Below are 21,548 nucleotides of genomic sequence, written 5' to 3'. Positions count from 1 at the left end.
TTTCAATCATTATAGCCTAAAATACAATCGAATCGACACCCAAACTTCACTCATTAATATATAAATATTATATGTATCAAACCTTTATTACGAGAATCATGTAATCAAATGAACAGGATTCAGCTGCAGTTTCATATGAATGATATATCACTAGAAATACACATGAAATGAACTTATTTTTTGCGCTCTCTATGCATATTTAATAGTAAAGCTTCATACCAACAAAAATTTGAACATCCCAGAAAGATAGCGATTGCAGCGAATTAGCAATTTTATATTAACCCCCCCCCCACTCTGTGAGTTATAACTTACACATTCCAGCATTTAATTAAAAAATAAAAACAAAGGCTATAATATGGCAAATACAGGATTTAATATTGTGCAACTTGCTCCACGTCTAACAAAACAATACAAGACTTACTTTTTTTAAAGAAATATACAATATTAAAATATAATATAGGAAGTACAAACCAAATTCTGCAATTAAATGAATAGCGATACTTTATTTTAGAAATTTTCCCAATTTATCTTCCTATGCTGCAACAAAATTAGAATCAAAAAATGTTTCTTAGCATATTTAAGAAAACACTCCAAATATCAAATATTACAAGAAGACCCTACTCTCGCCAACGTTTTATACTGCTCTTCTATAGGAATATTTATAGGTAGCACCAAAAATGCCAAAATAAGAGACCAAAATTACTTTTATTGGTTTGAAAAATGTATTCAGTCATGAGACTGGATTGCCAAAAACCTATCCTTACAAAATAACGGAACGAGAAAAACTTTTGTTTTCAGTCAATGGCACATCTGGCCTTAAAATTTTAGGAGGGCAAAAAAAATTGACTTCAAATAAAACGATTCAAATATCAAACAATCTGATTAACAATGGTATAGAAACGGGTCATCACCGAATACGTAAGCAGACTGAAACACACCATCAAACTTTCCAGACTTTTTTTTATCTGCACATCCTTAACCCAGCAAGGACATGGTTCAAAATGTCATTCGCAAACACTGAAAACAAATTATTCGTTCAATAGTCACTGGGAAATTAAATATACTGAGCCAACCAGCGAAATCCTTCACCATAACCTTGCCTTTTCAATACACTACACATGTACAGCTCCAATGGACGTCCTGGTATATCAGACCTTGGAACCTTCCCCTGAAATTAATATTAAAAATTTTTAAATACTTCCTTAAAAAAAAAAAAATCTACAATGCAATGCACAACAATTCTTTCAAGGTATTTAAAATATTATATTAGTTTCATCCCTTTCTGGCCTGAATTTTTTAGGACAGTTGAAAAAAATTCTATCAATTTATTTTTGCAAAAGATTTGTGTTCAAATTTTGAAACAATTCCAACTGGCATCATTTGGGGGGGGGGGGGAAGAGCAAATACATACGTGCCAATTCCTAGACATGACAACCTATAATTCCTCATGGGAGTATGTCACTATGACCACCACAGTGGAACCAATCGATACTACTACACCAGACATGCACCTCGTCCAATTCCTCTGCAGAACTTCTAACGAATTGGTACATGTTGGAATGTGTGTATATATAGTGAACCTGACGTGAAGTTTGTTTCTGTGTAATACTTGTTACGTATAGTGCTGCTAACTAATTTTTTTCTAACTATGGATGAAGTGTAATGATTAAGTGTATTGTTGTAGGCCTGTTGCTCACTTTTTAATGGGAGATGGGCTCGCATTCGTGCTTCGAAATTGGGGACCTTTGAAGACCGGACACATCTCACTTCCAATCTCGGACATATCGAAGCTAAGTTGAGGACCACAGGAAACCAACTTTAGCCGACTACCACTATTGCGACGGTGGGGCTTGAACCCAGGTTCCTGCAATGCGAGTCCGTCACTATGACCACTCGACCACCACAACGGCAACCAATCAGTAGTAGTGTCCCCTTGTCAAAGCAGTGGATTGGCGACGTATTAATAATTTATGGCCCACCCTATCCATCCCGTTGAAAATTTTGAATGCTTCTATCACATCTCGGCCCAGACACCTGCATTCTTCCAATGTAAAAATCTTCAAAAAATTAAGTCTTTCTTCATAATGCAAGCCCTGTGTGACAACAAGGACATGTGTCGCTCATCTCTGCACCCCTTCAATCAAGTCTACATCCCTCTATAGGTATGGTGTCAAAAACCTTACAGAATACTCTACTCCAGGACGAACTAATGCACCCTCTTGAAAAGTGGAAGAATGACTTTAGGAGAATGCAAAGACAAAACCTTTTTTGAAAATGAAACCAAGCATTCTATTCAATTCAATTTTTTGACCACCTAAAAAAAACCTAAGCCACTTGTCAATGAGAATTCCGCAACTAGGTGACCCTAGTTGCATCCTGGATAACGACACCCTTCAATTCCTAAGAGAAACGTAGGTTGTTCAAACAAAAATGAGGGACCATGAACTTAATGCTAAACATCATGCTCCATTCATTAGCTTCATCTGCGAATTTGCTAACAATCCCATAGATATCCCTGATGAGTTTATAGATAAAAAATGGAAAAGGTTCGTGGGCCAAGGGCATTTCCTTGAGGCACTCCACTTCTAACACCTGTAAAATCTGAGGATTCCATATTCACCATAACCTGTTACCTATCTCTTAACCATGATTCCATCCAATTCAGCAAGTTGCCCCCAAATCTCCTGTAAATGCTTCAAAAGTTTACCAGGTTGGACCCGATCAAATGCCTTCTGGAAATCATGGTAAGCAACATCTCTACATTTTTACCTTACCCAAAGCCTTAGTCACGAGATCACAGAAGCAAAGGAGGTTAGTTAAACATGACTTCCCTTTCCTAAAAAAATGCTGATTATCTGACAATACATTATTCTTCATCTAATGACTTCAATTGCTTTTTGATAATAATTTCCAAAATTTTCAAGAGGAAGCTCGTCAAACTCATTGGACAATAATTGGACATATAGCTGCTCTACTACCCTTTTTAAATATCGGAACCACATTAGCAAGTTCCCAATCCCTTGGAACGATAAGCTCAGCAACACTACTGCTGTAAATCTGTGCAACTGGCTCAAACAATTTATTAGTACATTTCCTGAGGACCCTAGGATAGATTTAAGAACACAAAAGTGTTTCACAATTTTTTTTTTTTAAATCAACAAAAACACTCAAGAGCTTACTAGAAAATAGACTAAAATGGTGTATTGCTTATAGCTAGGGCTCAAATTTTTCTGACATAAAGACGAAATGTCGTTGCTGATCGGTTGAAAAACCTTAATTCAGGTTTAACCGATCAGCAACGACCTTTCATCTTCAAGTAAAAAATTTGAGCCCTACTTATAGCATTCTACATTACAACTAAAACAAGGTTGTAAAGATTGCTCATGCAAATTGTCAGATTCCTAAACATCAGGTACAACAGAAGTCAACAAATTCATTTTGCAATTCAAAGTTAGGTTTTTCCTTCACAAAGTCGGTGGTGAAATGTTTATTTCTAAAAACATTGATACAATGTTCAGGCTATTTTCATTGAACTTTTGAATGAAGAGGGATTAAAACAGCAAAGTTTCTTACACTGTCTGTTTGGTGACTACTGGTAAAACATTCACATCAAAATTTGGGTAAGTGTGGGCAGGGACAGCACCGCTATAAGATGGGGTGCCATATCAGGAGTAGGGAAAATTATGAATGTATTGAATAGAAAATTGCAAAGAAAACCAATTTTTGGTGAATTACATCTAGCTGGGAACACACAGACAAGATTTAAATATATGCTAGTTTATAAAGTTTGGGGGGGGGGCGAAGAATAACCATATTTTAATTTAAATATAAGGATAAGGTATGATTTTAGAGATGAAAATAAGGAAAAGTAGATTTATTAATGCAACTCCTTATTTTGTTTATTCACAGATAATAGCATAAAATGCAAACAACCAAGCTTTCTAAGCGCTATATATATATATATAATCTTTTATCTACTTAGATTCTTTAAAAGAACTCTTTTTATGAAGCACGGTCCTCCGATCCTATCAAGTGCATTTGAAATGTAGCATTTTCTACATGACACTGATGTCAGCTCTAGAGGACTTCTCTTCCACGCAACTGACACACATGTAACAAGCTGTGAAACACTAGCCAATTTGATATGCTTTGAAGATAGGTCATTCTAGAACCTTTGGTAGTTAGCAAGTCTGTGCAGTTTCCTCACACAATTTTTTTTAAAAACAATGAATCCTTCACTTGCACATATAGAATAACTTAAGCTTTTTAAAAGCAATGAAAATTAAGGGAAAGCCTCATCCTATACACGAGTAAATACAATATATATTTCTAGGATAAGAACTTTAATGACTAAATTGTTTTTTTTCATGTCACATTACATATAGAGCATAAAAAAAGTTTTCTAGATAATTTTACTAATGTGGCTTATGCATACAAGGGGTGACGAAAACATGTTTTACATAGCCCTCACCCTTCCCATAAGTAGAAAGTTGGCATAATACAATGATGCTTGCAACTTTGTCATTTTCTGACCAACTTCTTCACAACACTTTAAATAAAAGAATAAAATGACTTGGCTCAAGATTTCTCAATAAGGACATCAATAGATTAAAAACCAGAAGAACCTTGTTTCTGACCAGAAGATTTTAATAAGGCTGAAACCATGGCAATCATTTCAACTTTTTCCGGGGGGGGGGGGGGGGAAAGAGAGAGAGAGAGAGCAAAGAGCATGTAATAAATGTACGCATATATATATATATATACACCATTTGTAGTGTATTTTCAAAAGTCCCCCTAAATGACGAGCCTGGCTGAAACTCAAAAGGCTTCCAGATAAATCTGAAACATTGGCACCTATGCAATTACAGGTCGAGTGGTCAACAATTTTATCCACAATTTTTTTTAAAAATTAAAATAATTATATACCATGATATTCAGATATTCAATAAAGCAATGAAAGGAAAATCATTAAACTAAGGCAAGTGTTAAAAACGAATGCAACAAACCTTTCCAGTTGTCTGGCCATGTAAACAGAATATCGACCTTATTTCATCTTCACTAGCAGCACCAGCTCTGTCTATTTTATTCCCAAGAATCAGAACTGGGCAACAAGACAACTGTTCATCTGCAAGCAAGGACTGAAAGAATAACTTGAAATAAGTTTCATTCAATAAATAATTTATCTATTAAATGAAACAAACTTCTTGAGCAAAACATTAAATTTGGGCTTTCAAAATAATCTAAATTTATTTCTTGTTTATATCTACAAGAGCTAATTTTTTCCCACACTGGGACCCATTATAGGTTTTCAACTGGAACTGCTATAGGTCATTTTGATCAAGAATTTCTATACACTAAAGAATGATTAGAAGCCAGCATATGACACTATAGATTACTTAAAATTTAATGACCACACTTTTTTCACTGCTGACACTTCAAAATACAATAGAAAAACTTTATTTTTAAAAACGCTATTTTTTTCAAAATTTTTTTTGTACTTCATTAATTAAGCATTAATTAATCTATGTTCAATATATATTATAGAAAAAATTTATTAAAATTAATGAGCTGCACAATGTTTCTTACGTCAAGTTCCACTTTAGATTCAGGGAATCTGTCTTTATCAAAGGCATCAATGAGAAATACAATGGCATCAACTGCAGGAAAATAATCCTTCCACACTCTCCTTGCTGCAAAATGGCAAACATATTTACATAAAAACCATCATTAACGAGCAACAAAATATTTCATTTACCATTTATATATTAATTCATAACCAAATTGAAATTAAGATATATAGCATTAAATAAAAAAAAATGTTTTATTTTTAAACATTAATTTATTACAATAATTAAAACAAATTAATTATAATTTGCAATTTTGAAATCTACATTTGAAGAGCATAGAACATATAAAATATAATTTTATGGTTTATTTATCTAAGGTACTCATTACCTGTGTTCAATTTGCTAAGTGGAATAGAGTTGCTTATTCAAAATATGTATGATAGGGCATCAGGGTTAGGTTTTTGACCCCAGAAACTAACTCGGTATTAAAACTATCAAAATCTTACTGTCAATGATGTCAAATAGTTTTTGTTAACTTGATAGATATGTTATATAAATAACAAAACACTTACTTTTATTTAGATTAAAGGGTTTTATATTCAGAATGATAATTACTGAGGAAAAATATCTATTTTGATATTTTAAATTTTCTGATCTGCCTAAAATTTTATTCCATATAAAAATTCTAACGCAGCATCTATTAATGCACTAATTAAACTCATTTATTTTCACCTAAAAATTTCTTAGATCAGGGTGTATAAATTCACAGAGCTTTAAAGAGTATTTTCAACCAAAAGCAGAGCTGACAAGACTTGATACCCAAAGCATTTGTTTTGCACGTTTGAATACAGCTTCAATTGGAAAACCATTGCATTATAAACGCTAGTAAATGCACCATATCATAGTGCAAAAGTAAAAATAACTAAGTTTGACATACAAGCTAGCATTGCCAAATTAAATGACATTTTAGTCCTACAACTTAGTATTTTGATCGCTAGATATATTTCAATGTTATGCGCAATAAGAGTATCGTTTTAAGTATCAGTGGTTATCTAGATAATTTAATAACAGAAATCAACATTACATACATGTAATAAACTTTTTTAAACACTATCTGTTGTAAAAAGAGGACAGCAGACAGTTTATATCAATACAAACATATACCAGGTGTACAAGTATGAAATGCGGATTTCAGAAAACAGATGGTGCACCAATGCAGTTTGTGATAAAGATTTGACGCTGCACCATTTTGTTATGTCATCAACAAGTGTCAGATGCGCACGAGTGATAAATTGGAAAAGTGTGTGCATAGTGTTGTATTGTTGTGTTCAATATGTCGAAAGTTATACTGAACAAAGAGCATTCGCGGACAGCATTAATTTTTTTGTTTTCATTTGAAGAAAACTGCTGCTGAATCATACCGATTACTTCGAGAAGCTTATGGTGAACATGCAACATCTCAAGATACGTGTGAATGATGGTTTCGGTTTTTCAAAAGTGGCGACTTCGATGTTGCAGACAACGAACATGGAAAACCGCCAAAAAAAAAAAAAAAAAAAGATGTGGAATTGGAAGCATTGTTGGATGAAGATGATACTACACAGACACAAAAACAACTCGCAGAGCAATTGGGCGTTAGTCAACAAGCTTTTTCCAATTGCAATGCCCCATGACAACATGAAATGCTCCTTGACAATGTTCAATGGTCAATGCTCCATCACATACAGCAAAAGCGGTTTGCGGCACGTTGGAAGCACTCAGCTGGAAGTTCTACCCTATGTGGCTTACTCACCAGACTTGGCTCCTTCCGATTACCACTTATTTGCATTGATGGGTCACGCTCTTTCTGAGCAATGCTTTGGTTCGTACGAAGATGTGAAAAAATAGCTCGATAAATGGTTTGCAGCAAAAGGGGAAGATTTTTACTGGCCTAGTATTCACAAATTTCAGGAACGATGGGGGAAATGTATAACAAGCAATAGAGCATACTTTGAATAAAGCACTTTTTATCATTCTTCCGAATTTAACGTGTTTTTCTTGAAAAAAATCTGCATTTCATACTTGTACACCTGGTAAAAGCAGTTTAAATTTTAGAAGGTCAAGAATCATCTTGAATCAAAGAATATCAAATCGCTCCACAGTTTTCCCTTCAATGTTCATGTTATGCTTTATTCAAATTTTATAAGAAAAAAAAACATTGTCCAAAATAATTCTGTAAAGAGTAGAAAATTATTTTAGAATCATATTTTTTAAATATTTATTCTTTGTATAACATAGTCACTTTAAACATTATATGCAATTAACGTGTGCATTTCCAATGGGAATTTTTATATTGAAAAGCAATATTTGAGGTTTTTGACGTGACAGTTTAAACTGTCAAAAACTGCCATGTGTCAAAAACCTGCTAACCCTGTTTTAAATATATTATAACATTAAAATACCATTATTCAATGTGTAAAAATACAGTAAGTCTCTAGTATAAAATAAAGTTGTTTCTAATACAAAAAAAGAAAGATGAAAAAATCATGACTATTACTAAGGCACAATCAAACAAAAAAAAAAAAAAACCACCTACCCTGATGATGTCCTCCAAGATCAAAAGTTGTGAAACGCATATTTCCAATAGCCAACTCTTCAGATGCTTGGGGGTAAGAGAAAAAAATAGACTGATAACAAATGGAATAGAAATCAAACAAAATAAACACTACAATTAAAATCAAAAAGCCAATGTTTTTATTAATATTTTTTAACAAACATAAATCAATAAAATGAAATACCATGCAAAATGATGGAATAAAAATTAAATCTTACACAATTAATAATTTATAATATAGTAAAATTGTTTTGTTCCCTTTTTTCTAATGCTGCTCTATTCGTTATTGGGAAAAATTTCTCAACAGATCCTCTTTGTCAAAATAATGAGCTCTGCTAAATGCAGAACACAACTTAACACTACTAGAACCTGAAGATATCTGAGACCTCCATAATAAGTTTGGTGAGGGGGTAGAACACCCCCCCCCCCATTTAATGCTTATGTTGGCCCTGAACCAAGCAGTTGTTCGGTTCAGGGTCTAAACTGGAGGCAGGTATTTTAGGCATCTAGTTTATATGTTTGTGTGGCAGAAAAGGACAGGGAGTGTCCAGTGATTCTTGGCAAGGTTTTCTGAAAGCATATGTTGGTTAGCTGTTTCTTCCTCATTTCTGTTAATTTGTTAGAGTATGGTAATAAGACTTTCCCTACAAATTTATTTTACACGTGGTAAAGCATCCCATAGATGGGGCTATGTCATGGAAACAATCCATTGCTGGTTTAAACTTAAGAAGCCTTTGTTGGACCTGCGTTGCTCATAATGAACTTTTCTTCCATTTCTCAATTTTGATCACATTCATGGATTATCGCTTCGATTTCAGGTACAGTCTTTTCAATAAATTTCCATGTCGATTCCAGAATTGCTGTTAATTAATTCAATTTCTTTCTCTTCTGTGTCATTATAGAACCCTTCTCCATCCATCTGCTTCGCTAATGTGACCATGTTTCATTACCTACATGGCTGGCTCCGTAGAAATGGGTGTGTCTTGGGGCACATATTGTGGCCATAAGTTCTTTTAATATGAGATGACTGTTCCCATCTACTGTATAGCTTTCGTAACTCTAGCAATGACACTGATAGCATTGGTAAAATTAATTCTCAGACATGCCAACTTTTGGAATCTAGAAATCTGGAGATTCTCCCGAGGGGGTACTCCCCCCGGCACTCATATAGACTCGATCAAAAAAAAAAAAAAAAATATTCGCAAACAAATTTTTTTTGAAACAAAAAATCAATTAAGACAAATTTCCATCCCTTCCCCTCCCAAGGCAGGTTCGGCATTGCCCCTGAGCAGAATATAATTCAATATCAGTCTTTCCATGCAGAAGAAATAAAGAAATCACATCTACACACTGTTCATAAAACATAAGCGTTTCCTTTCGTGGATGCTATCAGTGATTGATAATCTTTGGTATATGAACTCTTAAAAGCTTTATATAGCTTAAAGTTTTATATTCTCTTTCTGAAGACATATTTAATCAGAAGAAACAATTTAAAAACTTCAAAATACAAAAAGGTGCTGACGAAAAAACTTGTGTTTACAGCATGGCTGTTAATAAAATACAATAATGATTATACAGGAATTTCAGCAACCAAGGGCTTCCCCGATAGATGATTGCCGATAAACGCTATGTAAACAAAGTCATGTCTTTGCTTAAATGCGGTCAATAAGACTTTTTTACGGCTGCTCGATGGAAATAACCACTGCTCATTGACATTACGTGAAAGCTAGCATAAAATCTAATTTTCTGTCAAAATCCGGAGAAGTTTTAACAAATCCAGAGAGCAGGAGGAAGGAAGAAAAATCCGGAGTCCCCGCCTATATCCGGAGAGTTGGCAGGTCTGCACTCTTAACTTTAGACCTTTCCCCTGCATTTGTATTTTCTTCGATTGCCTGCACAAATCATTGAATAATGCTTACAACGAGCCATAAATGCTCACATAATATCCAATCAAGCAGCTGAGTGCTAGATGTTGAATTGGAAGTTCAGCGACATTATCCAGTATTCAAAGAACTTTGAATATAGCATGTCTTTAATGTTGAGGCACCCTCTGACTTCCAGAACGAGACAACGTTTGAACCTATCCAGTTTGTTCCAAAAACTCAGTTTTCCAGAAAACTGGGAAAGAGAAGGAATATCGGGGGGGGGGGGGGGAGGGAAAGACTGTATACACCAGTCCAAATTAACCATCATAAGGATGAAAATGATACATATGAATAGAAAATCCAAGTAACAAAGATTTTGTTGTGTTTGTCAAATTTTTTTAAATTGTGTTTATCATATATTACCACTGTTATACGTATATGCGTGACTATTTTTTAATTAAAAAGGTCAGTGTCCACACCATAAATCCACAAAGTCTTATTAAAATTATTAAAGATATTTATTTAAAATTATTCTGTTAATTCTTCACAAATTACAAGCGATGACTCTGTAGGAAGTAAAAAGAAAGGCAACTTATGAAATTACAATCCATAACAAGTTCTTAAATGCATGAACTTACTGGGATGCAGTGTTGGCACGTGTTGTGCCATCCTATCATCTTTCAACATGTGCAGCAAAGTTGTTTTCCCAGCATTATCAAGACCGAGGAAAAGTAATTTACCACTCTTTTTCCAGAGGCCTACAAAAAATAAAATTCAAAATTTAAACTTCATGGTAATGTTTATGTATTTAAACCATCATCAGGAATATGGGAAGTATTCTTGAAGGAGGAACTATTCTCAAAACGCTTGAAGAAATTTGACTGAATCTCTTCAATTTGCATAGGTGCCAATTGCCAGACTGGAAAAATATGTAGTTCGTTATGAAACAAAATATCAGAAGAAAACATGTCATACAAATAAAAAGTTGGAAATATGGGATTTTTTTGGAATTGCATACTATGACCATATTCAAGGATGACGTCACTCTCCGCTACCATACGAAGGTTTTTTTTTTTTGTTTTTTTTTAACAACTGGCTGTTTTGCGAAGATATATTTCGGAAAGAGAAAATTCAACTGCCCCTGCGGGGAATCGAACCCACGTCCTTTCACTTTCCGGGTGAACGCCCAAAATTTCGCAACAGCCAGTTGTTAAAAAAAAAACCCCTTCGTATGACCATATTGCTCGCTTCCCGGACGTGGCAGTATTTTCCTGTAATTCTGACCACCCTTTTTCATAAAAATCTGTTTTTCAATGAATTCTACTCTAATTTTTGTTTTTCCTAAATCAAGGATTAAAATTAAAGTATTTTTCCCTTTTAAACTATATTATGAAAATTTCAGGGACTCCAGAATAGTTTTAGAGTCCTGTTTTTGTGAAAATTCTCATTATTTTTGTGAAAAGGACGATTAATTTTGTGAGAAATAATTTTGTAGGAAGCGACATAATCTACTCCATTTATCACAAAATAAGTGGAATGCCAAACTTATGGTTTCATTAATTTTTATGTTGCGAAGGATCTGGAAAATGGACCCAAAGTTTGACTAAACTGACAAGTGGACAAGGATTTCAAGGTTTGAGGGGTTATTCACTTTCTGTAAAGCACACTTTGAATGTGCTGAAGGGTCTGGAAAACGGACCCCAAGTTTGGCTGAACTAACAAGTGGACAAGGATTTCAAGGTTTGAGGGGTTTTTCACTTTCTGCAAAGCACACTGAGGATTTTTCTATTCGAAAGAATTTGTTTTCTGACCAGAAGATTTTAAGAAGGCTGCAAAAAATCAGAAGCCTTCAAGGAGAATCAGACGCATCAGCATCTATGAATTTGTCAAGCTCTGACCTGAAAATAAAATTTCTCCTCATTTTCACAACTTTCAAAACAAAATGTCTGCTTAACTCCTGAAAGTACAGTAGAACCTCGATTATCCGAACATATTGGGACCGAAGGGTGTTCGAAAAAGTGAAAAGTTTAGAAAATCGATTTTAAACTAATTCGATGACACAAAGGAATAAATTGAATTTAAGATGAATTTGTCAAACGAACAAAAATATGACAGCTAAATTTGCTCCTATTCACATGTTTGTTTGTCAATCGATTATAACTACATAAATTGTACACGGATTCATCCCTACTTACATCTATAGCTCACAGGTACGGTATGTATAATTGTTTGGAAGTGAATTATTATAAAATAGAGCAAAGCTATCGAGTTGGGAGAAAGGATTCAAGTTCCAAGGAAATATCAACTCTTGAGCATCATTGACTATAAAAACTGAAAATGAGTTAGGTTGAAAAGGTGTTCAGTTGACAGAGTTGTTTGGAAAATTGATGTTCGGATAAACAAGGTTCTACTGTACCACCAGACAAGTACACAATTATTGTACAGAAATAGCAAAATATGTACAGCAAAACTATGTTATAACATGTTGTCCAGAGACACAATGACTTTTCATTACACATGGCAAGAAGGTTAACAGCAGTCACAAGTGGTAATGAATAAGATATTTCCCCATGGATATAGACCTACTAATCAAATGAAAATACCTTTTTGAGACACTTGGAGGAAAATTTGCAGAATTTAAAAACAGGAAAAAATCGTGTAACTTACCCAAAAAGCTCAAGACACCTGTGAACCACTCTACGATGAACATACTGAATTTTTATTTTGGCAGGTTCTGAAACAAAAATTATCAAAACTCTTATATTTGAAACTTGTCTCAAACATTTACACAGCGAATACATAAGACCAATATTTCGTCGCTCCATTCAGCAAGCAACCAAAATAAAATGATCATTTAATCCAGTCAGTCACTAAATCTGTTCAAGTAAAAATAAAATTTCTGAAATCAAGAGCTTATAATAGCTAATATATATAAGTATAGTAAAACTCCTCTTAATGGATGCCCCCCCAAATGCAGTCACCCCTCTTTTACGGACAAATAACTTCCCAGTGTATAATAAACATATGCATTTCAGACCCGATAAACTGTGACCTCTCTTCTACAGACAATTTTTTTTTGTCTCACTGGTGTCCGCAAAAGGTTTTACTGCATAAATATTGACACTATTAGGCATGCTTATAATTGTTACGAATTTGCAAGTGAAAATAATGTGCATGCTACAGCAGACCTTCTGATGGCCAACCATTTGTATGTAAGATGTAAAACTATTTAGTTGTCAATAAAGCAACCACAGGGGAATTACATAACGGTTGCTGGGAAGTATGGTTTGCAACCGCTGTTTGGGCCCTCAAGGTGGAACGTGATGCTGCAAGTTCTGTAATCCGCAATGGCAGTATGGGCCTCACAGCCTGGAGCCCTAATCATAGACTGGGAGTGCTGGGTCAAGGTGCTCAGGGCACTCGGCATTCTGCGCTCAGTTCCCTCCAGTGTAACCCAACCCCTCATGGTATAGTGCTTACATCCCCATGGTACAGAGGACTCACCAGAGCCAACCAGCCATTGCAGAAGTAGCCCAGCATCTGGGCAATGTCTGGTTTTATAATCCTTTTGGTGAAATACTGAATTCATTAAAAACCCTTTAAAACCTTTTCTAGTGTGATTCGATCACACATTCTACGAACAAAAAAAAAATTGTTTAAATAAGTTTAAAAGCATGCCCCCATATCTGGCAGCAGGACCCTGGGCTGAGATCTTTATAATGAGTTTTTAAAAAATATGTATAGATTGTCCCAGGCCCCTGTCAGCTCCACCCTTGCAGTTGGTAAAAGTAGAAGTTATGGAGCTTCAGGGTAAAGGAAAAGTCCAAAATAAGAAGTATTTGGTCGATGTAATCCCAGGAGTTGAAAAAAAATTAAAGATCCAAGGAGTTGGGTGCAGTCATGGAAAACATATTTTAAACTGAAAAAATCTGGAATTTCCGCCACACACATATCCAAAACGAATAAGTTACAGTCTATTGTTAAACACTAAGAAATTTTCCACATGGGCCGATTTTTTGCCAGAAATATGGGAAATTTCCCATGCATTACATCACTGGTTGCTGGAGCTATGAGCTTGAAAAGAAAAATTCTTTGAGTAGGCTCTATGTGAGGCATCGTCAACCCAGTACTCACCCAGAATACTCGTGTTCAATTTCGCGCTTGCAAGCAATTGATAAACACTCCAATTAAACACCTTATACAAATTGCATTCGAGGATTGAAATCTCATCCTGATTTCATGCATTCATACATCAAACTTGATGTAAGGGATGCTCTTATTTTGATGATGGGTAAAGGCAGTGCTTGCAATCGGGAAAGAGGTTGAAAACCTCGGTTCTATGTGCTAGTTGAGAGTGGCCTCGTACAAAAATTATCCGATGAGCATTTACTAAATCACTTAGCAAGTGGACTTTTTGAACACTTGACAATTAAAATTTAGGTTCACTAAATTATTTAATGCATGCAAGCAAGACTTCAGGGGATTTCTGACTACACCCGATTAATAATTATCTAAAGAAAATTTGGTTTAAATACAATGATCATGACCTGTTTGGTCTAACAGGACATATGAAAACGGAACTTTTATTTTATTTTCCACACAACTGGTTTCAAATCTTAAATTGTGCCATTTTTTATTGTTTTTTCAACTGTCTAAAGTGTATTACAAACAATTTTTTAAACATGGTATGTAACTAATCAAGAACTGAAAGGACTTTTTTTGCTACCTTGCACATGCATTTGGGACCGTTCAAGTATTACGTTAGTAAATTTTTAGCCATTTTTGACCCCCCCCCGTCAGCACTGCCCCCCCCCCACCTCCTAACGCATATTGGTGGGATCAGAAACTTATATAGGAGAGGGGCATAGGGGGGTGCATGCACCTCCCCCAGATGAAAAAATTTTAAATGCAAGTTTTTTTTCAAAAAGTTAAAATTTTAAAAGAAAATACCTTTAAATGTTATTTATAATCAATTTCCATCAACTTCAATGCTATTTGATGGGTAAGAACTCTGAATTTCTCTAAGAAATTCATTGTGACCCACCCTTTAAGCCATATATGGTAAACCTTCACAAAATGTGACTTGCCCCCCAAACCAGATTTTGTAAAAATAAACTCAGCAGCACATTCACAAATCACTTAAATGGCCCATTACACAATTCCAGAACATTTAAGTGGCCTGTTACACATTTTCAGATCACTGAAGTAGGCCTCAGAGATCAGTTTCACATTCAAAGAGCCATTAGGTGACCGTAACCCACACAGTTCCAGAACACTTACACGATCCGATCCGTGGCACATTTTAAGATTCCTTGAGTGATACGTGGCCCAGTTTTAAAGCACTTATGTGGCCCTCAATGTGGTTCTACATCACTCAAGCTACCCGCGCAACATTCCCAGATTACTCAAGAACATTTAGAGATCATTAAAGTGGCTCTGTAGTGGAGTTATAAGTAGGGAGAATTGTAGTTCAGGTGCAAAATAACTATCGAAAGGGTTTTCCGTTCTCAGTGCACAGAATAAGATGAAATATTCTTAATGGCATCTTATATGTCTTAATCAAGGGTGGTTGATAAAGTAAGCATCATCCAACCCCCCCCCCCCGGGTCATCAAAAGTCCAGCAAATCGGAAACCTCCATCGATGCTGACATAATACTTGAATGGCCCCTTTACTGTGAGAGGCATTGCAAAAGCAGCACTACACACACATATGGATCACAACTACTACTACGGCCCAATTAGGACATACTGAACGGAGTACAGAAATTTTTGGTTTAAGCTATCAAACTATCGTGTTGACAAACTCCTGATAATAAAGAAACTCTTTCCCATATTATAACTGAATGAATGATATTCCCATATTATAACTATAACATTCCATTTCATGCTTTGCAAAAGTGATAATATCAGTGATTCCAGAGCAAGCACATATTTTAATGTCCCCTTGAAATGTTGAAAGAGGTCAAAGTTTGATATTAACGCCCCCTTTTTCCGGTGCCCAGGACACCAGACCCCATCTGTCTTCCCCCCCCCCCATAGTTACGGCTGTATCAATCTAATAAGCGACATCTACTGTATTGAGAATTGGCCAAAAGAATCTTTATAAAAATAGATATGACATTGTACAGAGGTTATAGTAATTTTTATATCCAATCAATAAAATGAATCATGCCTAGGACAGCGTGACAGATTTTGTATCACTCAACTCTTTCAGACCCAGTACTAACAAGCATGGAAGTTGCTATTTACTCGCTGTAGATATCTTTTTTTTTTACCGATATGATTTCCACAATAGCACAATCCTTGAAGTGAAGGTCGAATTCCACGAGGTTAAAAAAAAAAAAAACGAACATATAAAGCGGTGGTTCTTAACCTTTTTACTACTTCACCATACACTAATGTCTGACCATATCACTATATTATAAAATTTACTGCCAAAGGAATTGAAGGCACCATCTATCGGTGCATGTTTCAAGCTTGGTAGGGAACCCCCAGATCAAGTCTGCAGACGTGACGACAATCTTCAAGCGTCTTACACAGGGTACTCCCGACTTTTTATCAACTGTAGCAATTTGGGTAATCAGATGGAAAAAGTTGTAGCCAGATAAGAAAATTAACTAAATTGACTGTCATAAAATACGAATTCCAAAATAACTGCCTGATTCTACCATTAAGAGGCTGAATGGGCATTCAAAATAAATATAAAAAGGACTTTTATATAAACAATACATACACACATATACATATATAAATTTGGCAAATTCTACCATTTACTTATTTGCTAAATGAAATATTCTACCATGATGGCGATCAGCAGTGGAAACTGATCTTACCACCACACCACTTAGGGGCAGAGTCAGGACGATGAGTCAGAAGGGACGAATTGTATAATATAAATATGTTTGATCGTCCTGTATTTCATAGGACAGTTGTTCTCATCTCCCCCACTGTGGATTCACTCCTGATCAAAGGTAGACATCTTCAGTCATGAAACAGAGGCAGATATTTCCAGCTGTGAATGGAGCAGAGCCAAACAGCTTCAGATTTAAATGGAACAAAGGCAGGCATTTTCAGCTGTAAATGAGCCAAGATAGACATCTTCAGCTGCAGATGAAGCCAATGCAGACATCTCCAGCTGTAAATGAAACGAAAGCAGGCGGATCCAGCGCAACACATCAGAGAGGTGCCTTATTGCGTAAGTCCATCAGGTCATCCCATATTTTACAGGACAGACAAAATTTGTTCATATCATTCGGCTCTTGAGATGGGTGATCGCCCCCCCCCCAGCTGTATAAACTTTTTGACTGCACCACACACCCCAGGCTCCCCCCTAAGTAATAACTTATTTTCAGTCGCAAGAGAGGTATTCCAGTAACTATTGAACTACTTAAAAAAATCTGACCAATCACTTTCAGGCTCTCACCCGCAAAATTGTTCTCTTGTACCTGGAAGATTGGCCTTCCGCAACCCTGGTTAAGAACCACTGATCTAAAGCAATAAAAAGCAACTTGCAAGTTTGTGGGTATGAAGTCTAAAAGAGTTAAGCGACTAACTCTAATTGAACCGAAGTATTGAATGAGTCTAATCTGACCTTTGACGGGAAGAAAAGTACACAAACCACATTATATATTACACAATTTTGAAGAATAAAATTTCCTTATGCCATGTGACTACAATGAAAACTACTTTCCCTAATGGACAAATTCAAGGTTACATAAGTATATGAATGCACAAAATTGAATTGGCGATTTCTCAAGCCCTTGAAAACCCACACAGAACAAAAAATAAACTACACAATTCGATTCAATCGCAAACTTAGCGATATGTCAACCAATTTTCTCACCATGAACTAAGACTATAGAAAGCAAAGTTTCTTTAGCTCCGGACATTTATCTACACATAATTTATAAGTGCAATGATTATAACGTTATTGATACTGAACAGTAAAGAAAATGTGCGATGTAACAACTCACTGTACTTTAATCTCGGGGGGGCGAAAATTCGATGAGCACTGGAACAACCTTCGGATGAAATCAGCACATTTCCGTCTTTAAAAAAAAATAAAATGAGAAAACAATTAATAAATACTCGCGAGATTTAGTTTTCGTGGCTTAAATAACGGCGTTTTATAACGAGGAAAAAACTAAGGAAAAAGACTAAACAGGACTAAATATTACAACGCGGGTGCTGAAGCACTGCGAGATACAATAAAACCTCGTCCGTCGTCGTACAAAAAAAGAGCAAGTACAGAAAAGAATAGGACAGACCTGCCAGATGTATTTATTCCTTAAATCTGACGTGTAGGAAATTTCAGAAAAAAAAAAAAAATTTGCAAATAAAAATGAAGAGAAGTGAAGCTCCGAACGGGGGGAAAATCCAGAATATAGCCCGAAGCAAAGTGTTTTCATCAATCTGTTTTTCAATATTTTTTATTTATAATTTCTGACTAATAAATTTATAATGTAAATATTTATTTATTTTTTTATTCCATAAAGTATTTCTATGCAACTGTTTGCTCACGGAGCAAAGAGCTGTGACGTTTGCTGTGGCTGTGATTTGTTTGACCATGCGTCCCGCCAGTAGTCATGAATTTTTGATTTCTTGTTTTTTAGTGTGATTTCGTTTTTATTGTGACAATAGCAGGGAATTTAATCCACTGTTGGGTGTCGATTGGAAAACATGAGCAGGATGTTCCGTTGTATTTGAACAAAGAGAATCCACGTTCGAACACTGTCACGACACAGTGGTGGTCAGCGGAAGTTGGTTTTCCGCGGTTTCCCAACTTCGAGAAGTGAATGAGAGACGATCTTCGATTTGAAAAAAGTCTCTCTATAGAAAGTAATCAGATTTTCAATACGATACTTACACATAGGGTGACCATACGTCCCGTATTTCCCGGGACAGTCCCGGTATTTTCTGTTTTTTTGGCCGTCCCGACTTTTTGGCGAAAGTGTCCCGACTTTTTGGCGAAAGTGTCCCGGTTTTTCCCGTATTTTACACGAAGCCTACTTGAATTTTTATTCTTTATTGAAGTCAAAGATTGACATTATTTTTCAACTCATAAATTATTTTACGATAATTACAACTATATATGAGAATATTAATCTCCCACATTTGTCTTGAACGTTTGTTTTTCGTGGAATACATTTTAATCCACTGCAATTTGCAGCGATGCATCATTTCCCGCCATTGTGATTTTTACCGTAATTTCAACAATATTTGGCAAATTTGTTTGGTTTTGGCGATAATTGGCGATGTCCCGTATTTTCCCGTATTTGGAAGCCCAATGTCCCGTATTTCTCTCGAGGAAATATGGTCAGCCTACTTACACAGGGTCGGCACTTGACATTTTTCAAGTGTAAACGAATAATATTTTGGTGATAAAAAATTGCCACTTCTTTAGTTGGTACCTTTTTTTCTTTCTTTCAAACCGAGCACAACTCAGGTCTATCGGCGATTTACTACCTAGTGAGTTGTGCTGGAAGTGTAGCTGTGCGTGTACCAAACAGTCTGAGTGTACGCATGTAGTGTTGCTTTTGATTTTTCAGTGCCGCCATCTACATTTCAGAAGTGAAGTGAGTGATGTGTTATGATTGAATTACATTTGTACTGTTTGCAGGTCTGTTGCTTCCTGTGGCGAGACTTTTTTTAAAGGGAAGATCGGCTCGCGACGCGAGTCCGTCACCAAGCATCGATGCTTGGTCACCGGGGCAAACGCGCACTTTTGACGCCCCCTTGTAATGTTGAAGGAAAGGTTCCAGAATGAAATTTGCGCCCCCTCGGGTCCAGCGCCCGAGGCACGAGACCCGCCCGCTCCCCTCTAGTTGCGGCCCTGCACTCGACCACCACAGCGGCCTTCAGTTGGTACCGTAAAAAAATTGGCGCCTTCTGCGTCCGCGTAGTTTGCAGGATTGAAAATCCAGCTCTGTAGTTATATAACACGAAATTCAAGCATCTGTCATTTTCACTTCAATATATTAAAAGCAGATGGCAGCACCAACATGGAGGCCGTCTGAAAAAAAAAATCACCTTGCGCGGAGTGTCCAGGATGCTGTTTTTAGACGGCCCTGATTTGAATTAATCACTCACGAGCTTCTATTTCAATAACTTTTTTTTTCTTGTTTTAAAATCACAAAGCCTGATGGGTAGGGATCTCCACAAGGATGGAGCTGACAAGGCTTTAGCTTTGGGGGCAAGGGGGAGAGAGAGAGAGAGAAAGAAATGCCATAATTTTTTCTTTTTTCATGCTATAAATTCACTATAGAAGGAACCGTGAAAAGTCAGGCTAGGGGACCCACCAAAGATCCCAGCTTAGGCGCCTGCCCCAGGATATGGGGGCCATGGTAAGGATACTAGACGTTCTCCTTTTTGATGTCATTTCAAATGAAAACACTTAAAAAAGAGGACGAAATAGCAAATTTTTCGATACGTAGGAGGACGTATCGAAAATTTTCTATTTTGCCCTTTTTAAGTTTTCGGAATTATTATAATTTTTTCCTGGGGAATTTTTTTTCCACTCTGAAACGTATATCTTCGTTGATACGAGTGTTTCAAGGACGTAGTGTGCTTCTTTAGTGTCTTGACTGATAGGGTTATTATTATGCAAAATAAGTGTACATTGTTTTAAGCCCCCTATTACCATTATCGACTCGAGACTCTCAGAGAGTGCGCCTGTTGCCCCAGCCTAGTTACAGGCCTGGAGTGTATGCGCGTGTTCCCCCCCCCCCCCACACACACACATGTTTACACGCTTTGACCGATTGCCGTCGAAATTCCCAGAATACAAATACCCAAGATGTCTCCCAGCAGGGGGGGGGGCAGATGCTAGTCTCACCGTGGCCCAGCTTGTTCCAGGATAACATGGAAAAAGACAATCCAGAAAAAACATTCCCGGAAGAAGAAAATCGCAGCATCCATTTTGTTTGCTTACCAATAGCTAATGTCGTGCACTGGTTGAAAGAAGGGTATATAGTGGATGTTACCTCTTCTCCATCCACAAATAAAGAAAATATGATGCAAACAACACACTCAATGCTGATACCTATGGTGATTTAAAAATTTCTCCTCGAAAAAAAAAAACTCTCCCGAACGAAAAAAATGACCTACTGAGAGTAGAGCTTGAGAAAGCTGTGAAAGCTTTAGAAATGTCAATAAACTGAACCGTTACAAGAGACAACTCTCTCTCTCTCTCTGACAAGGTCCTCGTCTAAAGAAAACCTCTCGCCATGCTCCAGGGAAAAGAAATAAAACTGAGTAGACGATGGAAAAAAATCCAGTTAAGCGAAGGGAGATGGGTTGTTATTTTGTAATTTTTTTAGCCGTTTCAGTTGGGATTACCTTATATCCCTTGTGAGGTTCGGTTTGTTGTTGTTTTGTTGGGGGAAAAATTATTGTGTGGTGGCAGGTTTTTTTAGGTCGGTATAGTAGCAGGAAAGGTAGGAAATTGGGAAAAGTGACGTTACCACGGGAGCGCGCTTTCTCGGGTTTCGAATATGGTAACCCTACTGACGGGCATAGGCGGT

The 21,548-nt window shown here is 36.3% G+C and overlaps 1 protein-coding gene across 5 annotated transcripts; it reads right to left on the bottom strand.

The window, feature by feature from the left end:
• Window positions 1–67: 67 nt before the first annotated feature.
• Window positions 68–18,323, bottom strand: Sar1 (Secretion-associated Ras-related 1). 5 transcript variants are annotated; one of them, XM_089255498.1, is made up of 8 exons: window positions 18,294–18,323; window positions 18,000–18,074; window positions 12,693–12,759; window positions 10,664–10,783; window positions 8,143–8,208; window positions 5,587–5,690; window positions 5,007–5,138; window positions 68–1,168 (listed from the first exon to the last, which is right to left on the bottom strand). In XM_089255498.1, exons 3-8 carry the CDS (start codon window positions 12,733–12,735, stop codon window positions 1,055–1,057), a joined length of 579 nt encoding a protein of 192 aa, XP_089111624.1. In that variant the 5' UTR covers window positions 12,736–12,759; window positions 18,000–18,074; window positions 18,294–18,323; the 3' UTR covers window positions 68–1,054. The 5 variants fall into 5 exon arrangements, with proteins under 5 accessions (XP_089111624.1, XP_089111626.1, XP_089111623.1 ...); XM_089255500.1 differs by having other exon boundaries at window positions 18,005–18,074; window positions 18,294–18,316; XM_089255497.1 differs by having other exon boundaries at window positions 18,204–18,298.
• Between the last annotated feature and the right edge of the window lie 3,225 nt (window positions 18,324–21,548).

This window comes from Pholcus phalangioides, unplaced genomic scaffold, assembly GCF_987345545.1.
Source record: "Pholcus phalangioides strain wild (caught in Gottingen) unplaced genomic scaffold, Ppha-v1.0 ptg000042l_1, whole genome shotgun sequence".
Taxonomy (NCBI): Eukaryota; Metazoa; Arthropoda; class Arachnida; order Araneae; family Pholcidae; genus Pholcus; species Pholcus phalangioides.
The sequence above is the reverse complement of the archived record's forward strand: the minus strand, read 5'-3'. Positions and strand labels throughout refer to the sequence as shown.

Excerpts from the sequence above, each read along its gene's own strand:
- Sar1 (XM_089255498.1), bottom strand. The coding sequence starts at position 12,735 with ATGTTCATCGTAGAGTGGTTCACAGGTGTCTTGAGCTTTTTGG. Across the intron at positions 5,139-5,586 it reads AATCTAAAGTGGAACTTGAC|TCCTTGCTTGCAGATGAACA; the intron begins GTAAGAAACATT and ends TTATTCTTTCAG. Across the intron at positions 1,169-5,006 it reads ATGGCCAGACAACTGGAAAG|GGGAAGGTTCCAAGGTCTGA; the intron begins GTTTGTTGCATT and ends TATTAATTTCAG.